This window comes from Haliotis cracherodii, unplaced genomic scaffold (assembly GCF_022045235.1).
Source record: "Haliotis cracherodii isolate W230 unplaced genomic scaffold, xgHalCrac1.p SCAF_34, whole genome shotgun sequence".
Lineage (NCBI taxonomy): Eukaryota > Metazoa > Mollusca > Gastropoda > Lepetellida > Haliotidae > Haliotis > Haliotis cracherodii.
The window spans coordinates 2076680-2104629 of NW_027266291.1; the positions used below are offsets into that span (position 1 = coordinate 2076680).

The following is a 27950-nucleotide window of genomic DNA, read 5'->3' on the forward strand; positions in this document are numbered from 1 at the left end:
TGATGCCGTGTTGACACGGCTAGGGGCTTACGAGTACGAGAATTCATAAGATCAATATCCAGAGAGCCACGCAGTCGCATTATTCCTTAGCTATCTATCGTTAACTTTGAACCTATTGCGCTTTCTTTTAAGGCATAATAATAATCATTAACGGTTGATTGCAAAAGTTCATCGTTAAGATTCATAAAGCTGGTTTCATCAGTACCTTCGTCGATTGTACTCGAATTAACAAAGTTATCTAGATTAAAATCATCCATTTTAATATCAAACATAAGGTTACATAGTTACAATATAACAATGTCTTCACAATACGGATGCAAGTTAAACCAACAACGTAGAATTCGGGATCCATTAGAGGTCAAAGCAAAGCCAGTCTGTAACTATAACTAATAAACCGTGTACCATTGATCAGAATCAAGCACTTCTGGTTCGCTTTCCTAATCTCGGCGCACACGATGTGTTAGTACCGGGAACTGCATGACTATCATTTACAATTAGTTTGAATTCTACCGACGCTAGCAGAGACCTCGTTCAGAACATAGGTCATGCAATTGTTAAGAAAATCGCGATTAAAATTAGCGGTAATGAAGTTTTGAGTATTGACGACAGCGATGTATATTTCTGTTACATGGATCTCTGGAGAACGGCTAAAAAACGGGAAAACTTACAGTACCAAGGTATTTGTAATCAGAACACATTGAGACTGCTGATAGTGGTGATAATACCGTTGTAGGAGATAAGGCTGTTGCTGATGCATTAGTTAACCGATTCTATAGTCCGCTAGACTTTGAATTACTAAATAGTCACATGCCTTTCTATCAAGTATCCCAAGGCGATAGGTTAGAATACGAACTCACTTTTAATGACTACGGCAGAGTAATCAAAGCTGCTGAAGATGGTACTAGCTATTCTATTGACAATATCTCACTGGAGTATGATAACAGATCCTGAATTAGCCAGACAAATTCGTAACCGGAAGTTTAGCCATTTTGTACGATCGCGTGCTTCGACATCGAAAGATCACCAGGAACAAAAGAGATACGGAATATCAATCTAAACATTCCCGCTAGATTGTTGAAGGGTATCTTAATGTTGTTTGAGGAGCCCTCTGATGCATTTGCAAGTGATACCGAGAAGTTCTACAACCCCAAGATTACAAAAGTAGAATTGACTATTGAGGGCGTGCCTTATCAACTATATAGTCAAGGCATGCAAGCATATCAACAGTGGGACGAGATTAAAAAAATCCCTTCTATAAAATGAAGCACAGATGTTAACGCGGTCGTGAAAGATCTGTCTCTCGGGGATGTAACAATGGCTGAATTCCTTACCACGAAGTATGCGCTATGGCTCGACATGAGAACCACAGACGATGACCAGCTACACGGTAGTTGGCAGAGAATAGAAAATGCTAGCGAGGGTATTACTGTGCAGACAACGAAGCTCCAGGAAGCGGCTAATAAATTAAACATATATTTGTACGTGATTATGGACGCACAACTTCATATACATAATGGAAGATTCATGCAAGCGATCTATTAATAATCTTTTACCTAAAGAACCGCACTGCCCTATCATCTGCGGGCAAACGGGTTGTGAAAAAACAGCTTTTATTCGAGATATTTTACAAAGTCATTATTGGGACGTTTTCGACCATATTATTATTTTGTGACCGACTATAATCGTTAATAACACATACCTATTGAGAGATTGGGTTATGAATGATCCCGGGATGCACATAGTTGATACGGGCGATCGTTTACAAGACTGTTTACGAGTATGTCACTAAAAATACAAAGGCGAATCAACCCTTTTCATAATAGACGACTGCAGTGCGAGTAAAGAACTTACCAAAAGAAAGATATGCTTTTATATTTAGCATTCTCCGGACGGCATACTCAGCAAAGCGTTTGGGTACTTACTCAAAAATACAACTCAGTCCTGAAAGATCTGAGAGAGCAGACCAAATGGGTAGCACTCTTTCATTGCAAAGACCGAGATTCATTCAAGGAATGTCTACGCGAAAATGATGTTATTTATACCAAGCTCGAACGAGATAAAGTCAGAAAACTGTTAGCAGCAACGAAGCATTGTAAATTCATATCAAAAACCGATCAACCAGCTGCTTATGCAATTGCTTAGCAAAAATATAGCAAAAATAGCAAATGCTAAACAAAGTTGTCGCAACTGCTGAGCAAAAATATGGCAAAAATATAGCAAATTTTAGCAAATATAGCTAAAATTAGAGCAAAAATAGCAAATATAGCAAAGATATAGCAAAATTACAATAAATTGAACATTAGCAGTTATTATGTAATAATGCAGTTTGAAATCCTCATTCTTTTGCAACAGTTTATCATTTCGAGCTGTTTTGGATATGCCATATTTTATTATGTTAGACTTAAATATCTCCATAGTTATTACATTATGGAATGCGATGAACTCATCGAACAAATGCTCAAAGAACCTGATCAATGTGTAGATCAACATACAGATAAACATAGATAAAGGCTCGCGGCTTTGGTTGCCAGTGGAAAATGATCCCAATATTTGGGTGAAAATTATACCACTGAAAGAATTGATAACATGAACGACGAAGAAATTTAAAAACTGTACGCGCGTAGCAAGTCTAGAATGGGAGCTACCATAACATAAACAATAGGGTCGGCTATGTGACAACTATTCACAGTCGTAGCTCGTATGTTTCTCCTTATCCCCGCAGAAAATCGCCCGAATTTATGCGAATCTCTTGAGAAAGACCCATTCATCGAACACGCTATACGCTCAGTGAGCTGTGAGTTTTATCATAGATACGGGATGTTCTTAGCTCCGGTGACCACTGCTTTAATAACGGCTAGGTATTGTCAATTTAAACATAAGTGCCCACTTACTAATAATGGAGACTCAAGTGACACCACAGATTGTGGAAACACAATCAAAACAAGTGAACAAGGAAATAACCCTGATTGCGCAACAGATTGTGGAAACACAATCACCACAAGTGAACGAGGAAATACCAGCGATTGCACAACAAGCCAGAGTGACTTAGAATCCTCGAAAAGTCGCAGCTGGTAGGAAGGGTGCGCTAGCAAGGAAGTCAAAACTAATTCACAATTCAAATCTTGAACATAGTTGTCCAATAAGAACTTGGGCTCCCTATGTACTTGGGGTTGTTGCTATAGCGGCGGTATGGTTGTTTTATAAGACCGGAGAAGAGAAAAGGTCACCCCCGACTACACAACAAGTTCAATTAGAGGTTAGTCCTCATATAATGCTATAAGAAGCATGACTACTCCAGTTACAGACAGTAAAATGATGGTAAACGCAACGTATTATTCAGCGGTGGTCAGCAGTTTGGCCATTGGCTATGCCCATATGGCTAAAATGATTACTAAAGCCACACCACCCGAGCTAGTTTTTAATGGTTATTATATCGGTATGATGATTCTTGATATAGGATTGGCAATGGCTACAAAAGATATGCTAATCAAACAAGGGTTTATCCCAGAAGACATAATGAAGTAATTAAACATTTGAATATTTTATATTATTGAACATGGCATCAATTGCGATGATGGTTGGTGGGGCTATTGTTAATGCTCTAGTTTTTTCGGGGAGTAATTTTTTATTTTCTAGTATGAGAGGAGTCGAGCAGGAAAGACATAATAAAGCATTAGAACAACTCAGACCAGCCCAGTCACAATGGGCCAGGAATAGGATGTTAAGATTAGATTTTATTAATGATGAACTGCGTAAAGAGGGGTATTCAATTCAAACGTTTAAGAATGTTGAATCTGCCATGCTCAAATATTTCCTTGTTTATGGAAAGAAACTTGACCCAATACCGAGACCAACAATAAGTCAGTTTCATACGCTGTCAGAGGCTCAGAAAAAACGCGAGATAGCGTTTATAGTTTTTTTGATTGCCTGGTGTGTTCATATTTAGCTACATACTATTGCATATCAACCATTAGTAATAACCCTGACTGCTAATCTATAAATAGCGCTGACTGGCTGTTCAGCTATGTCGCGATGGCTGTTGTCTATTTTTAGCTACACATAAGCTATGAGCTATAAATAGCGATGACAACTATGACTCCCCTGTGGAGATGTGATTTACCTTTTAGACAAATGATATGATATGTGTATAACCATGAATCTGTGCAGATATACACTCATGGGGAAATCGATTCAATGTCAGAAGCCATGTGTGGGTGTTTACTGTGGGACCCACTCTTGTTACATCAGATAAGGATATAAATATTACGTTTGTTCTGTATGTGGGATTGGGGTCAAAGGAAGTTCCTGTTTATGTAAGAGTCATGGTGCTGATAGGGTCAGGAAGCAGATTATTTACGCTAGGAAGAGAGATTACATCAACGAGAGGAATAGGTTGGGGAGAATACGTCTGTATATATGAAAAACAACCATTTAGACATTTGAATCATTTTGTATATACCATAAAGTCAAAATGGTTTTTGTCAGAGAGTTGAAGGCTTTGGCAAAGTGGTCAACATAGATATTCTCGAATGAGAAAAGCTGAATTGATCGCTTTACTAGATAATAATAAATCAGTTGGCGATGTTGATAAACCCACTGTTGTTGATAATAATGAGTTAAAATTTGGACCCACAGCCGGCGTTGGTAAATATCTAAGAGGTTGGAAGATGGATATTTATTCCAACATGGATGTTAATAATGTTAAGCCTATCATATCGAGCAAAATTAACAAGAAGTTAGATGATTTAAATAGTATAAAATACCAGTTGACGGTTAAAATGTCATTGAGTAAAAGTAACGCAGACGATAGCACAGAATATACAGAACCTTATTCCTGAAGCAATCAAGAGGTTATAACCGAATCTGGTGCTTATAGTATCATTAGATACATCACTTCAGAGGATACAAGAAAGTTTAGAATGTTTGACTAATAGAGGTTCGGGTTGGGGTGTGGATAAAATCGATAGTTTATATTTAGATATAGCAAATTATATGCCTTTCAAAGGTGGATCTTATATAGATTTCCCCCCATATTAGAAAAAGCCATATTAATGTAAAAAATATAGGCGGTGACTGTTTCAGAATGATAAGATCTGCATTGTTCCCCGTAGATTCTAAAATTGCAAATAGTCCTTCTAGCTATCCTCAAAACGTTGGACTAATCCTTGATGGTATAGACGAATCTACACCAATCACACAAACTGATAAGGCGGAAAAGCAAAATAATTTAGCTATAAATGTTTTCGGACATTCTTCTAATGGAATTGTTGTACACAGGATAAGCTTCACTCCAAAACATATTCCCAGAATCAATTCATTTCTGATCGAAAAAGATGGTAAATATCATTATACATGGATAAAGAGTTTAAGCAGGCTATTATACGATCAAACAAAACATGATGGAAAGAAATATTTCTGTGAAAGATGCCTGCATGGGTACAGCAGACAAGATCTATTAGAAGCGCATAAAGAAGACTGCAGAGGTGTTGGACAGACTGCTATCAGGATTGATATGCCTAAAGAGGGAAAAAATATATTAAAATTTGAACTTCATTCGTTGTAAAAATATCATACTTCTTCCTCGGTATATAACGCAGTGCCGTAAGTATATTTGCCATATGGCTTGTTTCTTTAACCTATCCTTGGCCACATCTTTATATATACTTTAGCCGCAGTGGCTAATTTTTGTATTGCTCCTATACCTTTCCAATATCCTCATGGGCTATAGTAAAATTTATTCATTATTAATTAATACTGACATTTCTTTTAATACGACTCATGACGATCGTTGAATCGCATCATCATCTTGACATAAAAAAATCCATTTGTAGTGGTGGTATAGGTATATAAATCTGGGTTGCAGCAGAACCATCATTACCTATACTACTTGTAATGTGATTCTACTCAATTATCATGGAACTGTTCTAGGTGAACAATACCTTCCAAATGACGTGCTGGTTTTCTTGGGGAATTAGTCAGCAAAGAGCCAGAGTCACAGGAGACTAATCACAATTTTATTTACAAGAACAATTAACAATTTACAATATACTTAGAAATAACTGAGGGTGCCACAGAGAGTCGGTACACACTCTGGGCTGTGGGAGAGAGGTCTGCTTGGTAAGAGAGTCAAACCCCTTCTCTCCTAGAACTTGGCTACAGTATGTATTTAATGAAAGTTTGAACAATAGAAAGGAATTTGATTGGTTGATACACGATTGGTTGTGTCCTATGCTAAATGGATGGCTAGACAGAGGGGAATACTAAATCCTGTTTATCCTGTTGGACTGGCACTAATCTTGTTGACATATTTACTGGATGCTTTGAAAGAGATTAGGGTGTCACTATAGATGAGCTTGTGTGGGGCTAATCCTTAATGCCCTATAGACGAGCTTGTATGGGGGCTAATCCTTAAGGCACTATAGACGAGCTTGTATGGGGCTAATCCTTAATGAGTCTTAATTGAAGTAATGTTATTCTAATATACCCCGGTAGGTGATGACAGATATACTTAAATAAATATCCTTTGTCTGGGAGATGGGATCTTGATACCTTAGTCTAGCAACCATCTAAAAAGCTATAACTGAAACTACTGATATTTTATATATGCATTTTACCTGATGATAATTATTACTTGCTAAACTATAATTATATGAAATGGTGTATAAATATTACACCATGATAACTCATAAAAGCACTTGATGTAGATCTAATTATTATAAGATAACTTAGTATAAATGTTAACCATGATAACTTCCCCTCCGTCTGAAAAAGTTTGGACCCCAAACGTGTAAAAATAAAAATAATGAAGGCTTAGATGGACAATGTATAAAGTTAAACTGGTAGTAGTGAATAATAATTATTATAGAGTCTCTTTGATATAAGGAAAACATAATATAAAAATGCTGTCATCAGGGAATCTGGATGTGGAGCTGGCTTGTCTTGGCACTCTGTACTGGTGGTTTTATGGGTGATGTAGGAGGCCTTGAGTTCCACATCCTGGATTGGGGTTGTAATATAGTAAGCTGTGTCCATGGAGGTTTTACATGGAAACAAAGAAAAGAGAGTTAGCATGTTCAAATAATATGTCATATATAAATACTTCCTCAGTTTGTCTGTAATAACTAGAAAATAAAACAAATATGATAATTATGATGTAAAAGATCAGTACATAATTATTACTGAACGGTGTCATGGCCAGGAAGAATATATTGGCGGCAAATTACAAAAGTATATCATGAGAAAAATAGTAATATCCTTCTATTTTTGGATACAATCATTAGACGAACTATACATACATATATGTGCATGTGTATATAACAAGTGCATCGATTTATCACACTAATACGGTATACAAAAGGTGTTAGAAAGGTGTATATCCTTTTTAGAATTCTTTGTTAGTTTTCGCAACTATTTGGTTTGTTTCGCTTTGATTTTCGTTCGGTTCAATGTGATAGGGTTTGGTTTATTTTGCTTCGGTACGGTTTGCTTCGCTTCGGTATGGTTTGGGTTCGATTCGCAGTATGGTTTGCTTCGCTTCGGTACGGTTTGGGTTTGATTCGCAGTATGGTTTGCTTCGCTTCGGTGCGGTTTGGGTTTTGATTCGCAGTACGGTTTGCTTCGCTTCGGTGCGGTTTGGGTTTTGATTCGCAGTACGGTTTGCTTCGCTTCGGTGCGGTTTGGGTTTCGATTCGCAGTATGGTTTGCTTCGCTTCGGTGCGGTTTGGGTTTCGATTCGCAGTATGGTTTGCTTCGCTTCGGTGCGGTTTGGGTTTCGATTCGCAGTATGGTTTGCTTCGCTTCGGTGCGGTTTGGGTTTCGATTCGCAGTATGGTTTGCTTCGCTTCGGTGCGGTTTGGGTTTCAATTCGCAGTATGGTTTGCTTTGTGTCATTTCACTTCGCTTTTGAGATTGGTTGATCAGGTCAATGCTCAAAATTTGCTGTGATACAAATAACTCAGATGATCAGGCTGATGCCATTTGTTCTCAACTGGCGACCCATAGTGAAAGGACTGGACACAAGAAAACATAACAAGATACAGCTATAAGCTGTATCGTGATTTGCACCGTTTATTCAGGAGATTTTGTATTTTGATCAAGAATATGTTCAATTGGCAGCAATCGGTATATATGGGGAGTAGATCCTGGTATGGTCCATGGGGACTACTGTCTAAAATACGGTAGTTAAAGGTGTTGATGTTTCCAAAGTCTTTATGTGGAAAAATAACCCTTTTGGATTTATAAATTGGTGCTTCCTCTGGATCATATGGAGGATTATCTTCTAGACGGGACCAATTACGGAGATCGTTCCAGCTATCATCAAGGTAGCGCTGTATGAGATGGGGAGGAACATTTTCAAAATGGCATGTGTGGACAGTATCAGGATGTTCTTTATATGAGACCTTGACATAGCAGTCTCCTTGAATAATTTCAATGCCCAGAACTCTTTCTATTATATGTTCTACTCTTCGTAGGTGTTTGGGAAAAAACGGATGTGGTTTGACATCTAATTCTATGCATGGTTTGGTGTTGTCTTGCTTGACATTTCCTGACATTGTATTCCCTGACAGAACATTGACTGATTTATTGTCTTGTGCTGATTCCTTTTGGTCGAAAAACTTATGATTCTTCAGTGGACGTTTTCGTCGTTTTCCTGACATACTTCTTTTGAGGTGAAATTCTCTCTGAATGGAGTCTGGAATGCTGCTGCCATACTCCCATGTGTTTCCTCTTTCTGGATCCTTCCATTTTACTCTGTAGTACATTTTGCCATTTGCTCTCTTGGAACTAACAATTGAGTGGATGTCCTCTGGATTGAAGACTTGAGGGATATCCTTGGTTTGATTACCTGATGTTGGACTTGGAGGTTGTACCTGGCTGTCGTCGGGTTGTTTTCTGGATTTGGGCTGGTGATGCTTACTATTCACTCCTCTTTTCCCTTTGTTTACCTTTTCATTTACCTTGGTTGGAGCACTAGGACCTGGTGTGGCATGATTTTCCTTCATTGTTGCCGTGGGACTGGTAGGTTTTTCTGTTGTACTTGAAGTTGAAGCAGGGTTTTTCTTCTTTGTTGGGGTCTTTTGCTTCGGACTCTTGTTGCTGGAAGTACCTGCCTTTGTTTTGGAATTGACCTTCTTACCTTTCTGTTGTGGAGGTGATTGATCAGTAGCCTGGTAAGTTGAACTTGTTGATGGGGAATTGTTGCTGTCAAACTGAGTATCATTGACTGGTTCCTCGTTGTCATCCATGACTCCTGAATCTATGTCACTGGGGTTATTGAGGTATGGTTCTGGAGGATACTGTGGACGATCAGCAGGATCAAAATATGGCTTCAGACGGTTGGCATGGACCAGTGGTTTGTGTATTTTGTCGTCAGAACTTCGGCGTAGTTTGTAGGTATAATTTGGACCTGTATGGACGATATAATAGCTACCATACCACTTTTGGGTTAATTTGTTGGAAAGGCCTTTTTCAACTTTTTGACAGTAAAGCCAAACTCTTTGACCTGGGGCGAATTCTGGTTCTTTAGCCTTTCTATTATATTGTTCTGAATACACCTTCTTAGCCCGAGCAGTGTTTTCAGCTGCGATTGTTCTAGTGATTTCAAGCTCCTCAAGCAAATTGGAAAGATAACTTTTGTTATTGTGGCCTAAATTTTCTTTTGGAATTAATGCTACATCTTGTGGAGCTCTCATTTCTCAGCCGAAAAGCATAACATATGGGGATTTTTGAGTTGATGAATTTGGGGCCATCCGATAGGCCATCATGATGCCAGGAATGAAACGGGGCCAATCATTTTGAGACTTGTTACAATAGGCTCTTAGTGACTGATTGATATAGGAATTGAGCCTTTCTACACAGCTGTTTGTTTGAGGATGGTATGGGCTGGTATGGGTAAATTTAATTGCCAAAAGTTCACAAATTGCTTTGATAAGTTTGGACATGAAGTTCTGACCTCTGTCTGAAATTAAGGTCCGTGGTGCGCCATACCGACAAAATATTTCTCTGACGAGAACATCTGCTACTTCTTTGGCTTCTTGGGTCCGAAGTGGAAAAGCTTCACACCATCTAGATGATGCATCTGTGATAACCAAAATGTACTTGTACTTATCTGGTGTTGTTGGCAGGGGACCGAGAATGTCAACGTGCCATCGGGTGAAGACCTCTTCTACAGGTAGTGGACGAAGTGGTGCCTTCTTGCCATGGTAGTGCCTCTTGGTCTGTTGACATACCTCACATGTCTGGACATAAGTGGCAATATCGCTGTACATTTTGGGCCAGTAGTACTTAGGTCTCATGGTGTTGTGCATCCTTTCTTTCCCATGGTGGCAACCGCCAAACTCTGAGTCATGATAGGATTGCAGGACTTGATTTCTGAGGGTTCTTGGGACTGCCAGCTGTTTAATGAACTTGTCTGCATGGCCTTTCTGTCTTTGTGGAACGAATCTGTATAGGATGCCTTCATCAATTTCAAAAGTATTGGCTTCGATAAGAATCTTTTGACGATCCTTTTCATTTTGTGGAAGGACATCATCCTCTTTGTAGTCAAAGATTTGGATGAAATCTGGACAAATCCTTTGTAGGTGACGTAAATTTGGATGTTCTTTTATACTTACTTCAACCAATGCGTCTTGGGTAACATCAGCATTTGTAGCATGTAATGCTGCGACAACATTAACTGGTACTGACTGATAATCCTCTTCATATTCAAAGGTGACTGACCAATGTGTTGTCTGTGTGTCTGATTCTAAGTGATTGACAATAGGTGTGCAAATATCCTCAGTCTGAGTTGTCTGTGTGACTTGTGTGGATGAATGGGTGTTTGGCAAGATTGTGGTACTGCTAGTTGATTTGCTTTGCTGAGTTGAAGTTACTGAGAAGACTGTTTTCTCAGCATCTTCTTCTGTCTGATCATTACAGTTAATATTTTCCTCCTATTCCCTACGTGAGAGAGCATCGGCATTCCCATTGGCTTTGCCGCTGCGGTGAACAATGTCAAAAGTGTAGGTAGAAAGTTCCAAGGACCATCGCCCTAACCTACCTGTGGCATCCTTGATGGATTTCAGCCATTTCAATGCTATATGATCAGTGTAGACTGTGAATTTGGAATTTGCAAGGTATGGACGAAAGGATCTAATGGCTTCAACTAGAGCTAAGCCTTCCTTTTCTGTAATGCTCCAGTTCTTTTCGCTGCCATGTAGAGCTCTACCACCAAAAGCTATTGGATGTTCATTATTTTTCTCATCTTTTTGACTCAAAACAAAACCTATGCTCATATCACTGGCATCAGTTGCGAGAAGAAATTCTTTGTCAAAATTTGGATAAGCCAGAACAGGTGTATTACTCATAGCATGTTTGAGGGTGTTGAATGCCTGATCACACTCAAGTGACCATTGGAACTTTGGTTTCTTTCCTACTTCTGCCTCTGAATGCTTCTTTAGCAAGGCATTCAGTGGAAGCGCTATGTGAGCGTAATTTTTCACATACTTCCTGTAGAAGTTCGTGAGACCTAAGAAGGAGCGGATCTGCTTTTGTGATTTGGGCACTGGAAAGGTTCTAATTGCTTCAATCTTTTTGTCATCAACTTGAACACCTCCACATGATAAAACATGACCCAGAAAAGAAACTTTGTCCGTTGCAAAATTGCATTTGGATGGCTTTAGTGTCAATTTTGCCTGTTTCAGATAGTAAAATACTTGCTCCAAATGTTGGAGATGCTCTTCAAAGTTTTTGCTGTAAATTATCAAATCATCAATGTAGATCAGCGCAACCTTAAAAAGCAATTTTCTTAGCACCTTGCTCATGAGCTGTTGAAAACAAAGTGGAGAATTTGTCAAACCTTGGGGTAAACGTTTGAACTGATAAAGGCCTTGATGGGTGACGAAAGCAGTTTTATGCTTTGAATCTTCATGTAATGGCACTTGGAAGAAGCCATTAGCAAGGTCTAAAGTTGAGAAGATCTTAGCTTGTGCATTGGCTATGTTATCAACAACATCATCAAAAACTGGAAGAGGCCATGACATTGGTAAAGTGACAGAATTCAACTTTCTGTAGTCACAAACAAATCTAAATGAGCTATCACGTTTCTTGACTAGGATAATGGGAGCTGAATACATAGAAGTAGACTCCTCGATCAAATCATACTTCAGGAAATCATCTATAAGCTCTTCAGTGACTTTTTGGAGATGAGGAGATTGTCGATATGGTCTACACTTAACGGGTGGGTGGTCGCCAGTGTCAATGATATGCTGGTGCATGTCAGTCTTTCCTAAATCTGCAAGACTTGTTGAAAACATGTCTCTATTTTGTCCCAAAAATCTAAGTAGTCGGTGTCGTTGGTCTGGAGTCAATTGTGTATTGGTCAAATCAAATCCTAACTCTTGTGCAATTTTAACATAATCCCTGGTGTCATTGTCTCTGTTCTCATTGTCGGTGTTAACGGTACTGATGAATGGTTGGTCAGAGCCGATTTCAAAAACAGAGTCTTTATCAATGTAACTAAATTTGCCTACAACTGTACCCTTGTCAAGAACCTTTTCTTCTTGGGAGGGATTCATAAGCCTAAAGGTAGCAGTTTTGCTTTTCACTTTGGAAAGAGTTCTACCACCTGCTACTTCAGAATGAGCAGTGAGGGAAGCAATGGGTTCAATCAGGATGAGGGAATCCTCTTTGACCTCTGATAGTCTAACCTTGAAATGAATTTCACTCTGAGGGGGGATGTAAATCTGATCTATTGTTTTTGCTAATCCACTAATCTCTTGCACTGAATTGGCTATGAAATTGATATATTGCCTATCTGAGGTGCTGTTGTTAAGTATCAAGGAATGACAGCTATAATCTAAGACTGCATCATTGTCATCAAGGAAGTTCTCGCCTAGTATCACTGCTTCTGGTAGTGTAGGCAGAACATAGAATCTTTGAGAAAATTCCTGATCCTCAATGACAAAGTCTAACACAACTGAACCTAACACTTTATGCAATTCGCCGCCAACACCTTTAACCTGTGGAAAGGGTGAGTTTCCAAGAGTAAGGTTTTCAAAAGCTGTGCTCAGAAAAGCAGACGAAATACAAGAAATGGATGCCCCTGTATCTACTAAACAATTTGTTGTTTTTGTGCCAAATTTTGCCTGAATTACACTTTTGGCAAGGGGCGTAACTAAAGACACTGTTGGAATTTCACTTTCAAAGTTACTTTCCATACCAGACTCCATATTTGCCATGACACCTATTAGTATGTACCGTACTAAATTAAAGAAAGACAAGTAATCAACAATGTAGTACTTACAATATTTGAAGACTTTTTCTTTCGTTGTTGGTGTCTTTGCAGGAGTTGGTTGTCTTTAATCCAGTGTTGAGGTCAGAGGTAGATGCAGCTTGCTTGTTATTCCATCAGATGATCACGGTTGGACATGTCCTCCAGGAACTAACTACAACCAGCTACAAGAACCCATTGGAGGACATGTCCAACCGTGATCATCTCCGTGGTTCCGAAAACGATGATTCTCCGCCAAATTATCATGGAACTGTTCTAGGTGAACAATACCTTCCAAATGACGTGCTGGTTTTCTTGGGGAATTAGTCAGCAAAGAGCCAGAGTCACAGGAGACTAATCACAATTTTATTTACAAGAACAATTAACAATTTACAATATACTTAGAAATAACTGAGGGTGCCACAGAGAGTCGGTACACACTCTGGGCTGTGGGAGAGAGGTCTGCTTGGTAAGAGAGTCAAACCCCTTCTCTCCTAGAACTTGGCTACAGTATGTATTTAATGAAAGTTTGAACAATAGAAAGGAATTTGATTGGTTGATACACGATTGGTTGTGTCCTATGCTAAATGGATGGCTAGACAGAGGGGAATACTAAATCCTGTTTATCCTGTTGGACTGGCACTAATCTTGTTGACATATTTACTGGATGCTTTGAAAGAGATTAGGGTGTCACTATAGATGAGCTTGTGTGGGGCTAATCCTTAATGCCCTATAGACGAGCTTGTATGGGGGCTAATCCTTAAGGCACTATAGACGAGCTTGTATGGGGCTAATCCTTAATGAGTCTTAATTGAAGTAATGTTATTCTAATATACCCCGGTAGGTGATGACAGATATACTTAAATAAATATCCTTTGTCTGGGAGATGGGATCTTGATACCTTAGTCTAGCAACCATCTAAAAAGCTATAACTGAAACTACTGATATTTTATATATGCATTTTACCTGATGATAATTATTACTTGCTAAACTATAATTATATGAAATGGTGTATAAATATTACACCATGATAACTCATAAAAGCACTTGATGTAGATCTAATTATTATAAGATAACTTAGTATAAATGTTAACCATGATACATTTACCAATGATCTGCCCTACCCACAGTGGAGAAAAATGATGAAATGGCTAACCAACCTTCCAAGCTGATACTGTGTGAAAATCCTCACCCACCTCCACCCAACACTTTTCTTGAGACCACAGCGAGCTTCAGACTGGGCTGGCACTATAGGCCTAAGGGTGTATAGTCTATTTCAATTAGGTTGGCTGTCAGGCAAATGGAAACCAGTGAATGTGTTATGAGACCACTTGTTCTATTGAAACCAAGTTCATCACACTAAGCTGGTTGATAATGCTTTGATCTCATGAGCTGTAAAGGCAGCAAATGTTGGAGAAGCAACTTCTGCATGGCAATCATACAAGAACCCTTGAAATTAGTAATTGGGGGTACGCTGGTCCCCTAGCTTTGTAGGTCAAGGTAAATCCCAGTGACAGAACAAGCTGGAATTGCTGTTGAAGTCTGGTAGTCGAGAATCTCAATACACAAACAAAGCCAGGTAGATGGGGTTTGAGTTGAGATGCATGGTTTCTGTAGAGTCCGAGACGGCATTCACCTCTTCCCTGTAGTGCCGGTCCTGCCTCTTGCTCTATGTTTCTGCTCAAAATGTCTACAGTTATCCCTTGTTTCTGCGTGTTGATCTAGCCTTCAATCTGATTCTTCTGGTGTATCTCCTGGGAAGGCCTCATGTGATTCATGAAGAGGGGGTAAGACATGGTGTTCTCCTGCCATGAACCAATCTCCATATCATGTCTATTGAGGGTATCAAGCTCTTTGATCCTGACCACAGGCAAAGACATCTTGGTGCTGGGTGATGTAACCAACTTATAGTAATATTGCTCAATAGATGGAGGGGAGGGTCAATCGCATCTAGTAGGTGTGCCTATTCATCTGAGGTAGAGGCAATTTACTGTCGCTCATCAACTATGCAAGTTTTCATTGGCTTGAATTATCACTTGATTCGCATATCTTTGCCATGGGAGAGTAAGCAGAAGATGATGGACAATGACAACAAGCATACTTACACATCAGAGGAGCTGTCTGTTCCTCTACTTTAGGTTGCAGGTCCAGCAAAGGAAAAACAAAGCTCATGCATATGATGCATGGTCCATTGGAGTCTAGTGGCGACCTACCTCGCATGAGCAATCCACTGGATTATGGTATACGGTGGCCTCTACTGACACTGTTCGTAGGTTCTCTTCATTGACATGTAATAAGCGCTCTGCAGAGTGTGCTAAATCGAATCCAACTGCTGACTCATGCATGGCCTTTGTGTGTGTTTTATATCATGGTAAATGTGTGGTTTAACTGTGAGTCAGCTAGCTGGGGACACTGCTGTGAAACTCTGTAGTAGGGTTCATGCATCCAGCGGGTGAAAAAGGACAAAAAGGCTTGTTGAAAATATAATGAATTTTTAATATAACAAAAGTAAACTGATTAACAGAATATGAAATTAAGAAATCCAACAATTATACGGAAGATAACTGTCTATTATTTGCTCTTTATTTATGTCTACCTACCCTAAGCCTACTTATTCCTAACTCTACTCCCCAAAGGAAACCCTTACACAAACTATATAAATAAATCTACATACATCCTAGTTTCTCCCCCACCCAGCTACATCAAAACCTATTCTACAACTTAACTACTGAGGCGTCTTGTTAAACAAAATATCACCACATCTGAGGGGACTTACGTGTCAGGAAATCCCGAGCTGATAAGACACTGAATGCTGCAGTACCAGGTCCTTAGATACCACTAGGCTGATCCGAGTAAACTCCGGTCATACAGCCATTGGCCAGCAACACTGTTCTCGACAAATCAGGGCGTTCCTACCATATTGTGCTCGGCGCATCATAGCTCGTGGCGGAACATACAACATGCATCTCGAGCACTCAAGTAGGAAAACACCCAGTAATAAGAGATAATTGACAACAAGATACATACAACTTCCAGACACTTATATCAAATTTATAAGATGTTTCTTATCGGTTCTAAAAAGAGCCACCCAATGTCCCTTACCCTATGCTAAATTACGTGGTCTCCTACATGCTTAAGTAGGACGAGAGTCTGGTATAACTGTGGCCTCTCTGGTGATGGTAGGTAAGACAGGCCGATTCTCAGAAACCATGGCCATCCTGTTTCTATCTGTATATGTGGCTTGTGTAGAGTCCTTAATATAGCCACATGGTTACCAAATTAAGTCAGTGACATCCAAATCTTCATGGTGACCCTGCCATTCAGTACAGGTCCTATATCAGTCATGTCAAAGTTGATTGATCACATGTACACCGTGCTTTATCCCTATATGGCATCCATGGATGCAAGATCTTCTGTGTCATCATGTGTAGAGAGACTGGATCCAAAATCCAACTGTACCTCCTGTTGCCTTACCAGGCCGGGGAATACATCTCGGTCATTTTGTGCTGCTGCTTGACATGGTGGTCAGACATGCATCTCTCAAACAAGACCTGCATATGTTCCTGCTGCCTCATAGAAGCTGCTCAAATACACTGAGTAAGGCTGTCAGGATGGATTCAGACTGTCTACTTTCTCAGTGTCATGTTGTGTAGTTGGAGATTTCACCTAAGGGTGCGTCTGTTTCTCTGCAGCTACTGTAGATACAGATGAAACAACAACTTTTATTTGCTGCCTACTTATTTATAGCCTTCTTACAGGCATCAGCCAGTTTAGCAAACAAAGACCTGGACAAGAGTTGAACACTTTTCAATATTAACACCTTGAGCAAATTACACCCCCTTATATTAGTTGTAGTGAATAAAGACAGACGACTTCAGCTCAAAAAGCCCATTATATTCACAATCAGAAAACTTCCCTGATTGTAGACTGCTTCTTTTGAGCACCTGAAAGTTCACATACAAAATCTGCAAATCCAGTGACAAGTTTGAAATGCTTGCTTCTGGACTGTCTGGAAGTTTTATTTACCGAAGCAAATTATTTCATAGTTAAAATACTTTTCCTCAGTTTTAGTTGAAAAGGTAAAAACTTGAGCTTGAGGTTTTACTTTTTCAACATAAACCGAGGAGGAGTGTTTATGAACTGTCTACATGCAAAAATACACACAAAAAATGCCAAAAAACATAAGGATACCTTATAGTGAAACAATATAGTAGTCGGGGTACAAACCAAATTTGATGGCAGTGGTTCAGAAAAAGACTAAGTGAAGCATGTTGATGTCAGTGATTGAACACCCTTTCGTCACCTGCCCCCATGGGTTCAGGGGGAAAATAGTGAGTTACAATACTAAACATGATATGTGAGGTTGCATCATGAAAGTTTCGAGTAAAAAACATTGTGATATTTAACTAGTAATTAATAAACATTAGATCCATATTAAGAAAGCTGATTATTTCATAAAAAATCTCACTTGAAAGTAGTTTTGTTTGTATGTTTGTTGTTTAAATGCCTCACTCAGCAATATTCCATCTATATGACAGCGATCTGTAAATAATCGAGTCTGGGCCAAACAACCCAGTGAACCATATCAAGAGCATCAATCCACACAATTGGGATGTATCAACCAAGTCAGCGAGCCAGACCACCCAATCCTGTTAGTTGCCTCTTACGACAAGCATGGGTTGCTGAAGACCTATTCTAAACCGAGGGCCACATGAATGTAGTACCTCTCACAAGGTTATCTGAGATAGCAAAACATCTACACCACAATAGGCAAAAGTGACAGTAAGCTAGAAAAACAACTGTTCGTGACAGCTTGATCACATGTCTTTTCCATGTCTATTCTTTGAATGTGATTTTTTGTTACACATATGCCCGGCAATAAGTGATTGTGAAAACTTCATGGTTATATCGAAATGCAGGATTATGTTATGCAGCTAAAACTGGTCATTACTGCGCATGCTTGATCACAGTTTACAGAACAATTAAAGACATATAAAATGTGTAAGTTTATCAATGACTGAGAAAGAATTAAGTATTGATGTAATCATTGTTAGTCGGTGAGCTGAAAAATGTGTGTGCATAAGAATCATTTGCAACATTTCAAATGAGGTTCGAGATAAAATATTCCACAGGGGTAGACATGTTAAAACATGGTAAGACATGGGTAGACCATTGGTCTGTAAACATATGTTTGAGTCACCAAATATAGCATAAAAACAGGGGGCTGCTTAACTTCTCCAGTTCTGGAAATTGCAACCTATTTAGTTAGGCCCTACATACTATTTCAAATATAGGTTCAAGTAATAGGAGACTACTTCTTCATCTGGAGAATAGGACATCAGTGCATATACTCACATCTTCTGGTACAGTGTCCAGCGGTGCTTGTGTTGGTCCTACCTCCTTGAGGCTGGGGATGTTACCTTCGTAGTACTGTTGGAGGAGAAACACAGCTCGACTCCCATATCCCATCTGGCACAAAACATAAGTATATAGTGGTCAAAGACCTTCAAAGTTAAAGGTCAAAGGGACATTAGAGAAAGTGTGCTTTAGCAGAAAATTACATAATCGGTGTATTATGTAAATTTATATACTTTTCTTGCATTACATATGGCACATTGCTCATACCTGGAAACAAGAGATGATCTTACAGTGTCTTCAGTAACTCTTTTGCCCAATATGACCTCTGGTGTCAATAGAGAAGACCCATTTATGTCATTATTGTTTTCTACTGCTTATCTCAGCTGGTGCTGCGGGGAGGGCCCTTGGGTAATGCAGGACAAAAATATAAATAGACATAATACTCTGAATATGTAATATCTTTTACCTATCCTGCATTACATATTGCACTTTATCTAACGGTAGGTAGTGGTGTGTAACTTCAGTCCAGTGCTAAGACAGCTGTCATGTGTCATTGCATCTCAAACGTCTCGTAGGTCCTGTCTAAGCACATGAGTTGGTTAGACTCTGCTACTCCCTCTGCAGTGGATACTTGCAAACAGTAGCACATGATTACAACTGAACATAATTTTTGGTTCACTCAAGATGCTAATAGTTGGGTAACCGAGTCCCGAATTCAGCGAAAGAGACAACACAGTTTAACAAGCCAAAACCAAAAGTTCAGACAAACTGGTAATACTTACTATAACTCCTCCCCTCGCCAAACTGTGGGGCATGGGGGGAGGTTGCATAGAATGATTCTTCTTGTATTCTTGAACTACCATCAACGGTCCAAAACTATGCATGCCATCCTGGAGGTAATGGCTTGAGAAGACAGTGGTAGAGCTCCAAAAGCACCCCTGCATAAAGGACTGGATGGAACAGTTTCCCTTAATTTCCATTGATCAGTCTGGATCTCATAAGAGTTGTTGTGGTGTTCTGATCCTGCTGCATTATAGGCCTGCAGGATTGTAGACCTCAGCCAAAAATTCATGGATGCCTCTCCTTTGAAACTCAACAAGGTGGGAATAAACAGGAGGTACCAGTTTGTCCTCCTAGGCATTGCTGCTACTATGCAGGATCCAAGGATATACAGATGGGACATAGCAGAAGCTCATTCTTGTCCTCCATCCCTATGATGGAATGGAAGGGTGGTATGGTAAAGTGTCTATCCGGCTGGCCAGGCTGTTGAGTTCTTGTGATAAAGTCCCAGCATAGGCTTAGATGGACAAAACCTCTGGAGTGAACCTGGATAGTAGAGCGTGACGAGCAAACACTTTAACCACTAGGCTACCCACCCGCCCACCAAAGCTAGAGCTAGTAGGAAGCTATTTATTGAGTCAGGTGCACACTACAGCAACAGAAGGCTCTTTCAACCAAAACGCAGGAGGCATGTTTTATCATTTACTGGAACTGCATAGGTGCTGAAAACCTCCAAGTCTATAGATAGGGCATCGATGGTAGGGCATCGATGGTCCGGCATTGGTTATACAAACGTCGATAGCTGCTTCTTGTGTATTTTGGCAAACAGATTGACTCTCGGCTGCTCCAACTTTTAATCACATTAAATACATTTCAGGTACAGCTTTCACTGTGGGTAATGGGCATTTCGGACTCTAGGACATTTCTCTTTGGCCTCAAATGGAATTTCATCTATCAACTGGTTAAAAAAAACAATGTATGGTTCCAAGGGATTTCAGGTGGGTTGACATCTGTTTGTTGATGAACCAGCGACTATTGAGTTGTCCACCCTTCGAGCGGTATCTGTGAACAGATGATGGGACTCCTTGAACTTTCTAAGGCATTTGACGGGACCAGCCACAGTCAAGATACTGTCGTAGCTGGTCTGGCAATATGATTATGCATTGCCCAGTTTGGCTCTTGTGCCACTGTGAGCAGACCGAGCAGCACTTGCCAATAACTGACGGATAATTGGGGCCTGCTAGTGCCAGCTGGACATTTGAGACAATCTTTTCCCACAAGCTTGGTGTGATTTTGACTTCTTGGGAGTTGTTTTTGTTTGTTTCTTGTTGTTGTTGTGGTTGGCCCCTGGTTAGTCACTTCTTACAACTTCTCTTCCTGGAGGATCCAGATCAACCTCCTCAGTTGGATTCGGTTTAGGGATAGGAGCCTCGTCCCTTTCTACTAATCCAAGGAATCCTTGTCACATGTTGGAGTAATCAACTGAAGCTGACCTCCCTCTGCCTTCTGCAGGTCTACACCCTGCTTAGGGGAGGCTGCTGCTGCTGGTAAAAAGTTGGCAAGCTCAAGAGCGACATCAGAGTAACAGTCTTTTCATCAGGCTCCGATGAAGGCACACACTCTAGGAGGGATGACCCTGAAGACCTCCTGATGCTCGAAAAAACACTGAATACCCAAATCTGATGAGACAAAAATGATGAATACCATGCCAAATGAACTCAGTCAGAAATTTATGAAAATTGATCACGACAAGATAGATCCATCAGAAGACCGAGGTAAGATTCATATCCACAACCTGCTTTTGCAGAGAAGAAGAGAATAATGACATATAGAGGGTGTGTCTTCCGACACAAGATGTCATGAAGGTCATTTCGGCCATTCATTTCCAGTGAGGAGCAAGTGCAACATGTAATGCATGATAAGCAAAAAATTATATGATTTGAAGACCTGGATGAAGTTTATCAAAAGAAAGCTCATTGAACTAACTATAATATGACATAATAATAACAATAACAAAAATAATAATAATAACAATTTTATTGTGTGATGACAGCCAAATTACAGGATTGATGGCAATGACGTAATAGAGGTTTTGTATTCATATGAATGATGTTGATATGTTCCATTAACTAAAATACATACAGTTAGTGAATCAGTTGCAATTGATCATTTGTATTCCCGTCATGTGTATGTGTGGTTTCAAGAGATATGTGGTTAAGGCTTTCAAGAGGGGAGGGTCATCTTATACACAGGGTTGAAGAATGTTTTTTTCATGTTTTTTCCCCAACACAAACACATTACTGTGAGCATGTAACACTGGAAATACCATGTCAGGAAGTTTGTGCTGAAGTACGCAAATTAATCATGTAATTACACTGTCTGTTTGTTAAAAAGAGTTCATAATATTTCTGGATTTATATTTGTAATCTATCTTATTAATTTTAATCAACATTTCATTCAATATTGTTTCAATTCATTTTGGTAAAATTGTATGTGAAGTGATTGGAAGATCACACAACTCACCGTTGTTTACAGCAACCACAGTCATATTACCCCTATTGACGCTTTGAAACAAACTTTAGTGGATAGAGAATGGATATATATACTGAACAACAAAAGTTCCTGTGACATGGAATAAGATTTAATGCAAAGTTATGTTTTTTACCAAATCTGAAACAATTTCGGTTTGCAACAAATAAAAAGACTCCTGTAAGTGTTCAAATGGTTTAATTTGACATACTGACTTCAGAAAACGCGTATTTCATAAAAAACATGAACATGACAAAATGTCAATTTACAAATCAATAGAGTGTGTCCACCTCTTCGTCTCATGGAATGGACCAGGCGTCGCACAAAGTCCTTTGGGATATATGTCCATATCTGCTGGAGCATGTTTTGAAGTTCATGGAGTGTCTGTGGAGCATGTGGTTGACGTCGAAGGCGCAAATCCATCTCATCCCACATGTGCTCGATTGGTGAGAGATCAGGGGAGCGAGCCGGCCAGGGGATGACATTCACATTGTTCTGTTGAAGAGAATCCTGAACAAGTCGAGCAATATGAGGCTGGGCGTTGTCATGTTGAAAGGTAATGCCTGGGCCATGACGACGCAAAAACGGCATAACAACAGGGCCGATGATCTTGTCGCGGTAGCGATGTCCATTGAGATTTCCCTGTACCACTATCAAACAGGTCCTCCGTCTTGCTGTAATCCCACCCCATACCATAACGCTGCTGCACCTGAACCGATCTTCTTCCATGACACAATGATTGACGTAATGTTCACCTCGACGTCGGTACACTCAAATTCTTAAAAGTCATATTATTGGGTAATTTTGGACTGAATAACCGGTAGATTCCAAGAAACGTGTGTACAGCTGATTACTACTTCCGGCTTAGTTTACGAGACAAAACACACAGTAATCTTAATCTCTGCATATAAAACAATGCCAATCAGAACAGGAAAAACAATTTAATCTGTAAATCATCATGTCTAGTGATGTTTTATCTCAAATTTCAAATTTGTATTCGCCAAGTTTAATTGTTATGAGCTGTTCGTTTTCCTGAATTTGTTGAAGGGATACGATGTAATTTTTTTCTGTGGAAGACAAAAACATATCTATTGCAATTGTAAGGACTTTGTATGCACTGGTGATGTGCTTCATTCCGATAGACAGGGTATATAAATTAGCATTTCCCGCTTATTTTACGAGAAAATGGAAATAAGAATGAAACATGCGTCAGACTTTGTGATGATGCGGCGGTGCCTGAGAACCTAAGAATATATTTTTTTAGCCTAATATAAAGGCTACCAATTCTGGAACCTTGGTGAGCTTGATTCCATTAGCCATGGTTAAAACAGAACTGCTAGCTCTTAGGTAGATGCTTAAAGTTGAACCCTTGAGATTACTTGCACATCTAAGGTAACACAGGAATTCTGAAACTTGTTAAAGTGGTCTAAAACTCTTCCATTTATCATCACATAGACTTCTAGTAGATCTGTGAAGCTTAGGGATACTACCTTAGATACCTTGTATGGTGTGAGCATGTAGTAGAAGGTTTGGCCATTTTGTGATCTGTTGGGTTGGTTTCCCTGCAGTGTGACAATTATGGAACCAGGTTTTTGCCGGCCAATAAGGTGTGACGAAGAGCAGTCGTAGGTACTTCGTGCTCATGATCTACTGTACTATCAGATGCATCAGAGCTGTGGGGAGAGCGCATGCTGTCTGTTAAATCCCCAGTTTGCAAACATATTCCCCAAGTTGTTGATTGCCTTCATCTGCAGACCAATGTCGAGTCCAAAATAGGTCTCATAAGTGTGCTCCCCAGTCAAAACATTGACGTAACGGTCGTTGAAAGTAAAGCTGAAGCTGCATCTGGAAGATCAAGGCTGAATTTTTAATTCTTGTGTCTGAATGATCGTATGACGATAGTTATCATGCTGTACTGCGGCCGTGTTACCAGAAAACTGTGGCTTGAAGGGGCATAGAGATGATTAGGAAGGTATGTCGAATCAATGTGTCTATTTTCACCAATTCCTGATCAGTGAGGGATGACTTGTACTTCCGGGTTTATGGTCGCTTTGCCGACTTGTAGTTCTTGGGGAAAGACAATGGATTCCATTTCAATGGTGTCCAAGTGCTCCCGTTCTTATATGAAGGTAACGATGTAGGGTGGTGCATCGGTGTGAAATACTATATGTGTCATCTTAGGTCTACTAAGTTAGTCACCTGCTCATATTGATGTATATCACTAGGCGTCTGATAGTCCGGTAGGAGCATTACGTCCAAGTAACAATGCACATTAACCTGTAAAGGTGCTCCGCATGGCTCGGATTTGGTCTGCTGGACCTAATTCCAGCATAGTTACATTGTTTACAGTCAGTGAAATTTTGACACGTGACATGTAAATTATCCCTGCAAGAAACTGGAATGCTGCATACTTAGTGTGAACTGTAGGATAGATAGATGAGTGGTGTCCTGAGTTCTGATGCATATCGGTGAATACGCAGTCAGTTCTCTGTAGAATGTTCAACATGTCCGGTGCAGAAGCAAGGTGATCTTCATGATATTTGATACATGTAGATGATAGGAAATAGTCAAAATTTGATTAAGCTCTGCCCATCATACTGATGAAAAATTGATGAACGGCCCAGTTGATGTCTATCCTGGCTTGATCATCAACAAATGACCGCTTCTCTTGGTACGGATACACTGAAGCCATGATAGCAGGGTTTGGATCTGTAGGTTGTGATCGGTGATCGTGGAACCTTTGTACCCGGTAGTACATGACGACTCAGTCAAATGTCTAATCGATCGTTGATGTTGAGATGAGCTTCCCTGTTTAAACGAGGCTATTGAACTTGAGGACCCATTAATAAATGTTGCCTCTAGTGTGGGTTTGGTGAACGTTCCCATCAATTTCTATTTAGTGTATTCAATGTTGGCTGAACGATTCCACAGTGAGGGCATAGTACACTTGAAGGAACTTCATGTTGTTTCTGGTAGACATGATCTGTTCCAAGGCTTGAATATCATGTTGCATATCTCTAGCAACCCAGTCAGTGTTTGTGACGACGCAGGTACAGCACTCTTGGAAAAATGGACAGGTTTCACATACGTTAAAAGTTTGCGTGAAGGTAGACTGCTGCGGCAAAGTTGGAGGCTGCTTGAAGGTCTGAGTCTGTGTGAAGGACTGTGTCTGTGCAAAGGCCCACCTCTGTGTGAAGGACTGTGTCTGTGCAAAGGCCCACCTCTGTGTGAAGGACTGTGTCTGTGCAAAGGCCCACCTCTGTGAGAAGGACTGTGTCTGTGCAAAGGCCCACCTCTGTGTGAAGGACAGTCTGTGCAAAGGCCCACCTCTGTGTGAAGGACTGTGTCTGTGCAAAGGCCCACCTCTGTGTGAAGGACTGTCTGTGCAAGGGCCCACCTCTGTGTGAAGGACTGTGTCTGTGCAAAGGCCCACCTCTGTGTGAAGGACTGTGTCTGTGCAAAGGCCCACCTCTGTGTGAAGGACTGTGTCTGTGCAAAGGCCCACCTCTGTGTGAAGGACTGTGTCTGTGCAAAGGCCCACCTCTGTGTGAAGGACTGTCTGTGCAAAGGCCCACCTCTGTGTGAAGGACTGTGTCTGTGCAAAGGCCCACCTCTGTGTGAAGGACTGTGTCTGTGCAAAGGCCCACCTCTGTGTGAAGGACTGTCTGTGCAAAGGCCCACCTCTGTGTGAAGGACTGTGTCTATGCAAAGGCCCAACTGTGCGAAAGTAATTTGCTGATGCTTCGTGTACTCCTTCCTTGATGATAACTTTGTCTTTGTTGAAATGTTAGTCTTTGGGAAGTGAGACAGCTTCCAGGGGATGCAAAATTCTTATTCTCCGTTACTGCTTGAAGATTTTAGCCAGGGTCTGACGGTCTGATATGCTGAAAAGAAATGTTGTCAGAATGCATGCTGCATGAATGTTGGATGCGCATGAACCCTTGAAGTTGCATTATCGCTGGAGACTGCATGCAAATAGGTAGCTGCATGAAGGCCGGACCTGCGTGTAGTTCTGGGTTTGCATGAAGGTCTGGTCCTAAGTGAAGGTCTATGGCTGCATGAAGGTCTGGGTTTGCATGAAGGTCTGGTCCTATGTGAAGGTCTATGGCTGCGTGTAGGTCTGGGTTTACATGAAGGACTGTTCCCATGTGAAGGTCTGTTGCTGTGTGAAGATGGGAAATAGCATGAAGGTCAATGATCAGGTGCTGCTGCATGGGAAGTGAACCATGCTGGGTAATAGTGGCTACTAGGTTAGTAGTTGTAGAGTTGAGTTAGTAGACGCTGTGGGCTGTGTGAACCTTTGAGGTTACATGCAGGTAGGTTGCTGAATAAAGTTCTGTGAATGGATTGTCATAGCGACTGATTTACGACATCCATTGTCTGAAGAACATTTGATTGCAAAGGCTCATTACTCTGGAGCCATGACATCTATATGCCTTGAAACACTTAATTGCTGTTATTTATTAGATGCTAATCCTATTTGTAAATCCCCATTTTTGTGTACATCGACCGTCTGCCATCCTGAACAGGATGTGCAAGTATGTCACTGATGATTTATTGTTTACATTTATATTTATTACTGACTAAATGTCAGGTGACCTTGGCTATATAAGCCTTGGTCCAGAGAGGAGAAAGGAAAAAAAAGAAAGGTCTTACCCTTAGCCTAGCTAGGGTTAGGCTGGGTGCTCCGGGGCACCTAGCCAACAACCCTAGCTAGGCTAAGGGTAAGACCTTTCTTTTTTTTCCTTTCTCCTCTCTGGACCAAGGCTTATATAGCCAAGGTCACCTGACATTTAGTCAGTAATAAATATAAATGTAAACAATAAATCATCAGTGACATACTTGCACATCCTGTTCAGGATGGCAGACGGTCGATGTACACAAAAATGGGGATTTACAAATAGGATTAGCATCTAATAAATAACAGCAATTAAGTGTTTCAAGGCATATAGATGTCATGGCTCCAGGGTAATGAGCCTTTGCAATCAAATGTTCTTCAGACAATGGATGTCGTAAATCAGTCGCTATGACAGGATGAAGGAGCTGTCCAACATGTGTGGTTATGTTGGCATTGATAGTGGTGGACCTACTGTCTGGGACTGCGTGTAAGTGGAAGGGTGTGCAAAGCTATCTTTCTTCGTGAACCCATTTTTGAATAATGCAGCAATTGGCTTTGTGGTTGTGATCATCTTTGCAGAGATGTGATCAATCTTAGTTAGAGATGGCTTTGATGAAGAAGAGGATGAATTCTTAAGGGTCAGCAATGTCACCTTTGGGTCAGAAGACACCGCAGGAGATTTCTTTGACTTTGTAGTGCCCTTCAAAAGGGAGTTAAAACTTCTGCTACCTGCAGTAGAGGTAGGGATGACTTTTTCTCTGAAGTGAGACTCATCTGATGAAGGCACAGGTGTTGAGTCAACCCTCTTCTTCACTGATGTCGTCTCTGATGAGGATGATGAAGATCATGATGATTCCCTCCTCTTGCGGTCCATCTTCCTCCTCTGCACCACATAGAGATCTTGTTTCTTCTTCTCCCAAAGGAGCAGTAATTACATCTCTTGTACACAATGCAGTGTTGTGGAACGCAGATTGAGCAGATGAGGTGAGGGTCTCGATCAGAAACTAGACTAAATCTATGAAAAAAGTTATGTCAAAATTAAAAAAATAATCTTTACATATGACAAATAAAGGTTGGAAGAATGTAATCGGAGCAAGACAATTAATTTTGATAGGATAGAATTTTGATAGAGCTTAGGTAAACAGCTATTGGCTGGCTTGTGGTTCCGGTGTGAATGTGCAGCTCAAGGGATGTGTTCAGGTGAGCTGTTTTTTCTGCTCTCAGGGAACAAAGTTCAGGAAGTTTCCACTATCTTTCGGAAGAGAGAGAGAGAGAGAGAAAGCAATCAGAAGTCAGGATAAGGTAAATCTGTGTTTTTCTGTGCTTTAACCTTTTACAAAGGGAAGCTTAAGACAGAGTTTTGGATGGTTAGAACAGTGGTAGAACAATCGTCATTCGTCATTAAAGTAGTTTGGT

At 40.3% G+C, this 27950-nt stretch overlaps 1 protein-coding gene across 3 annotated transcripts in view; it reads right to left on the reverse strand.

The window, feature by feature from the left end:
* The window catches only part of LOC139477706 (RNA cytidine acetyltransferase-like), a 258360-nt gene that overhangs the window by 38461 nt on the left and 191949 nt on the right, over positions 1 to 27950 (reverse strand). For all 3 annotated transcript variants that reach the window (XM_071260090.1, XM_071260088.1, XM_071260089.1), the window contains one exon: positions 18605 to 18718. In XM_071260090.1, coding sequence (XP_071116191.1) covers positions 18605 to 18718 — 114 coding nt within the window. The remainder of the gene's footprint in view (positions 1 to 18604; positions 18719 to 27950) is intronic.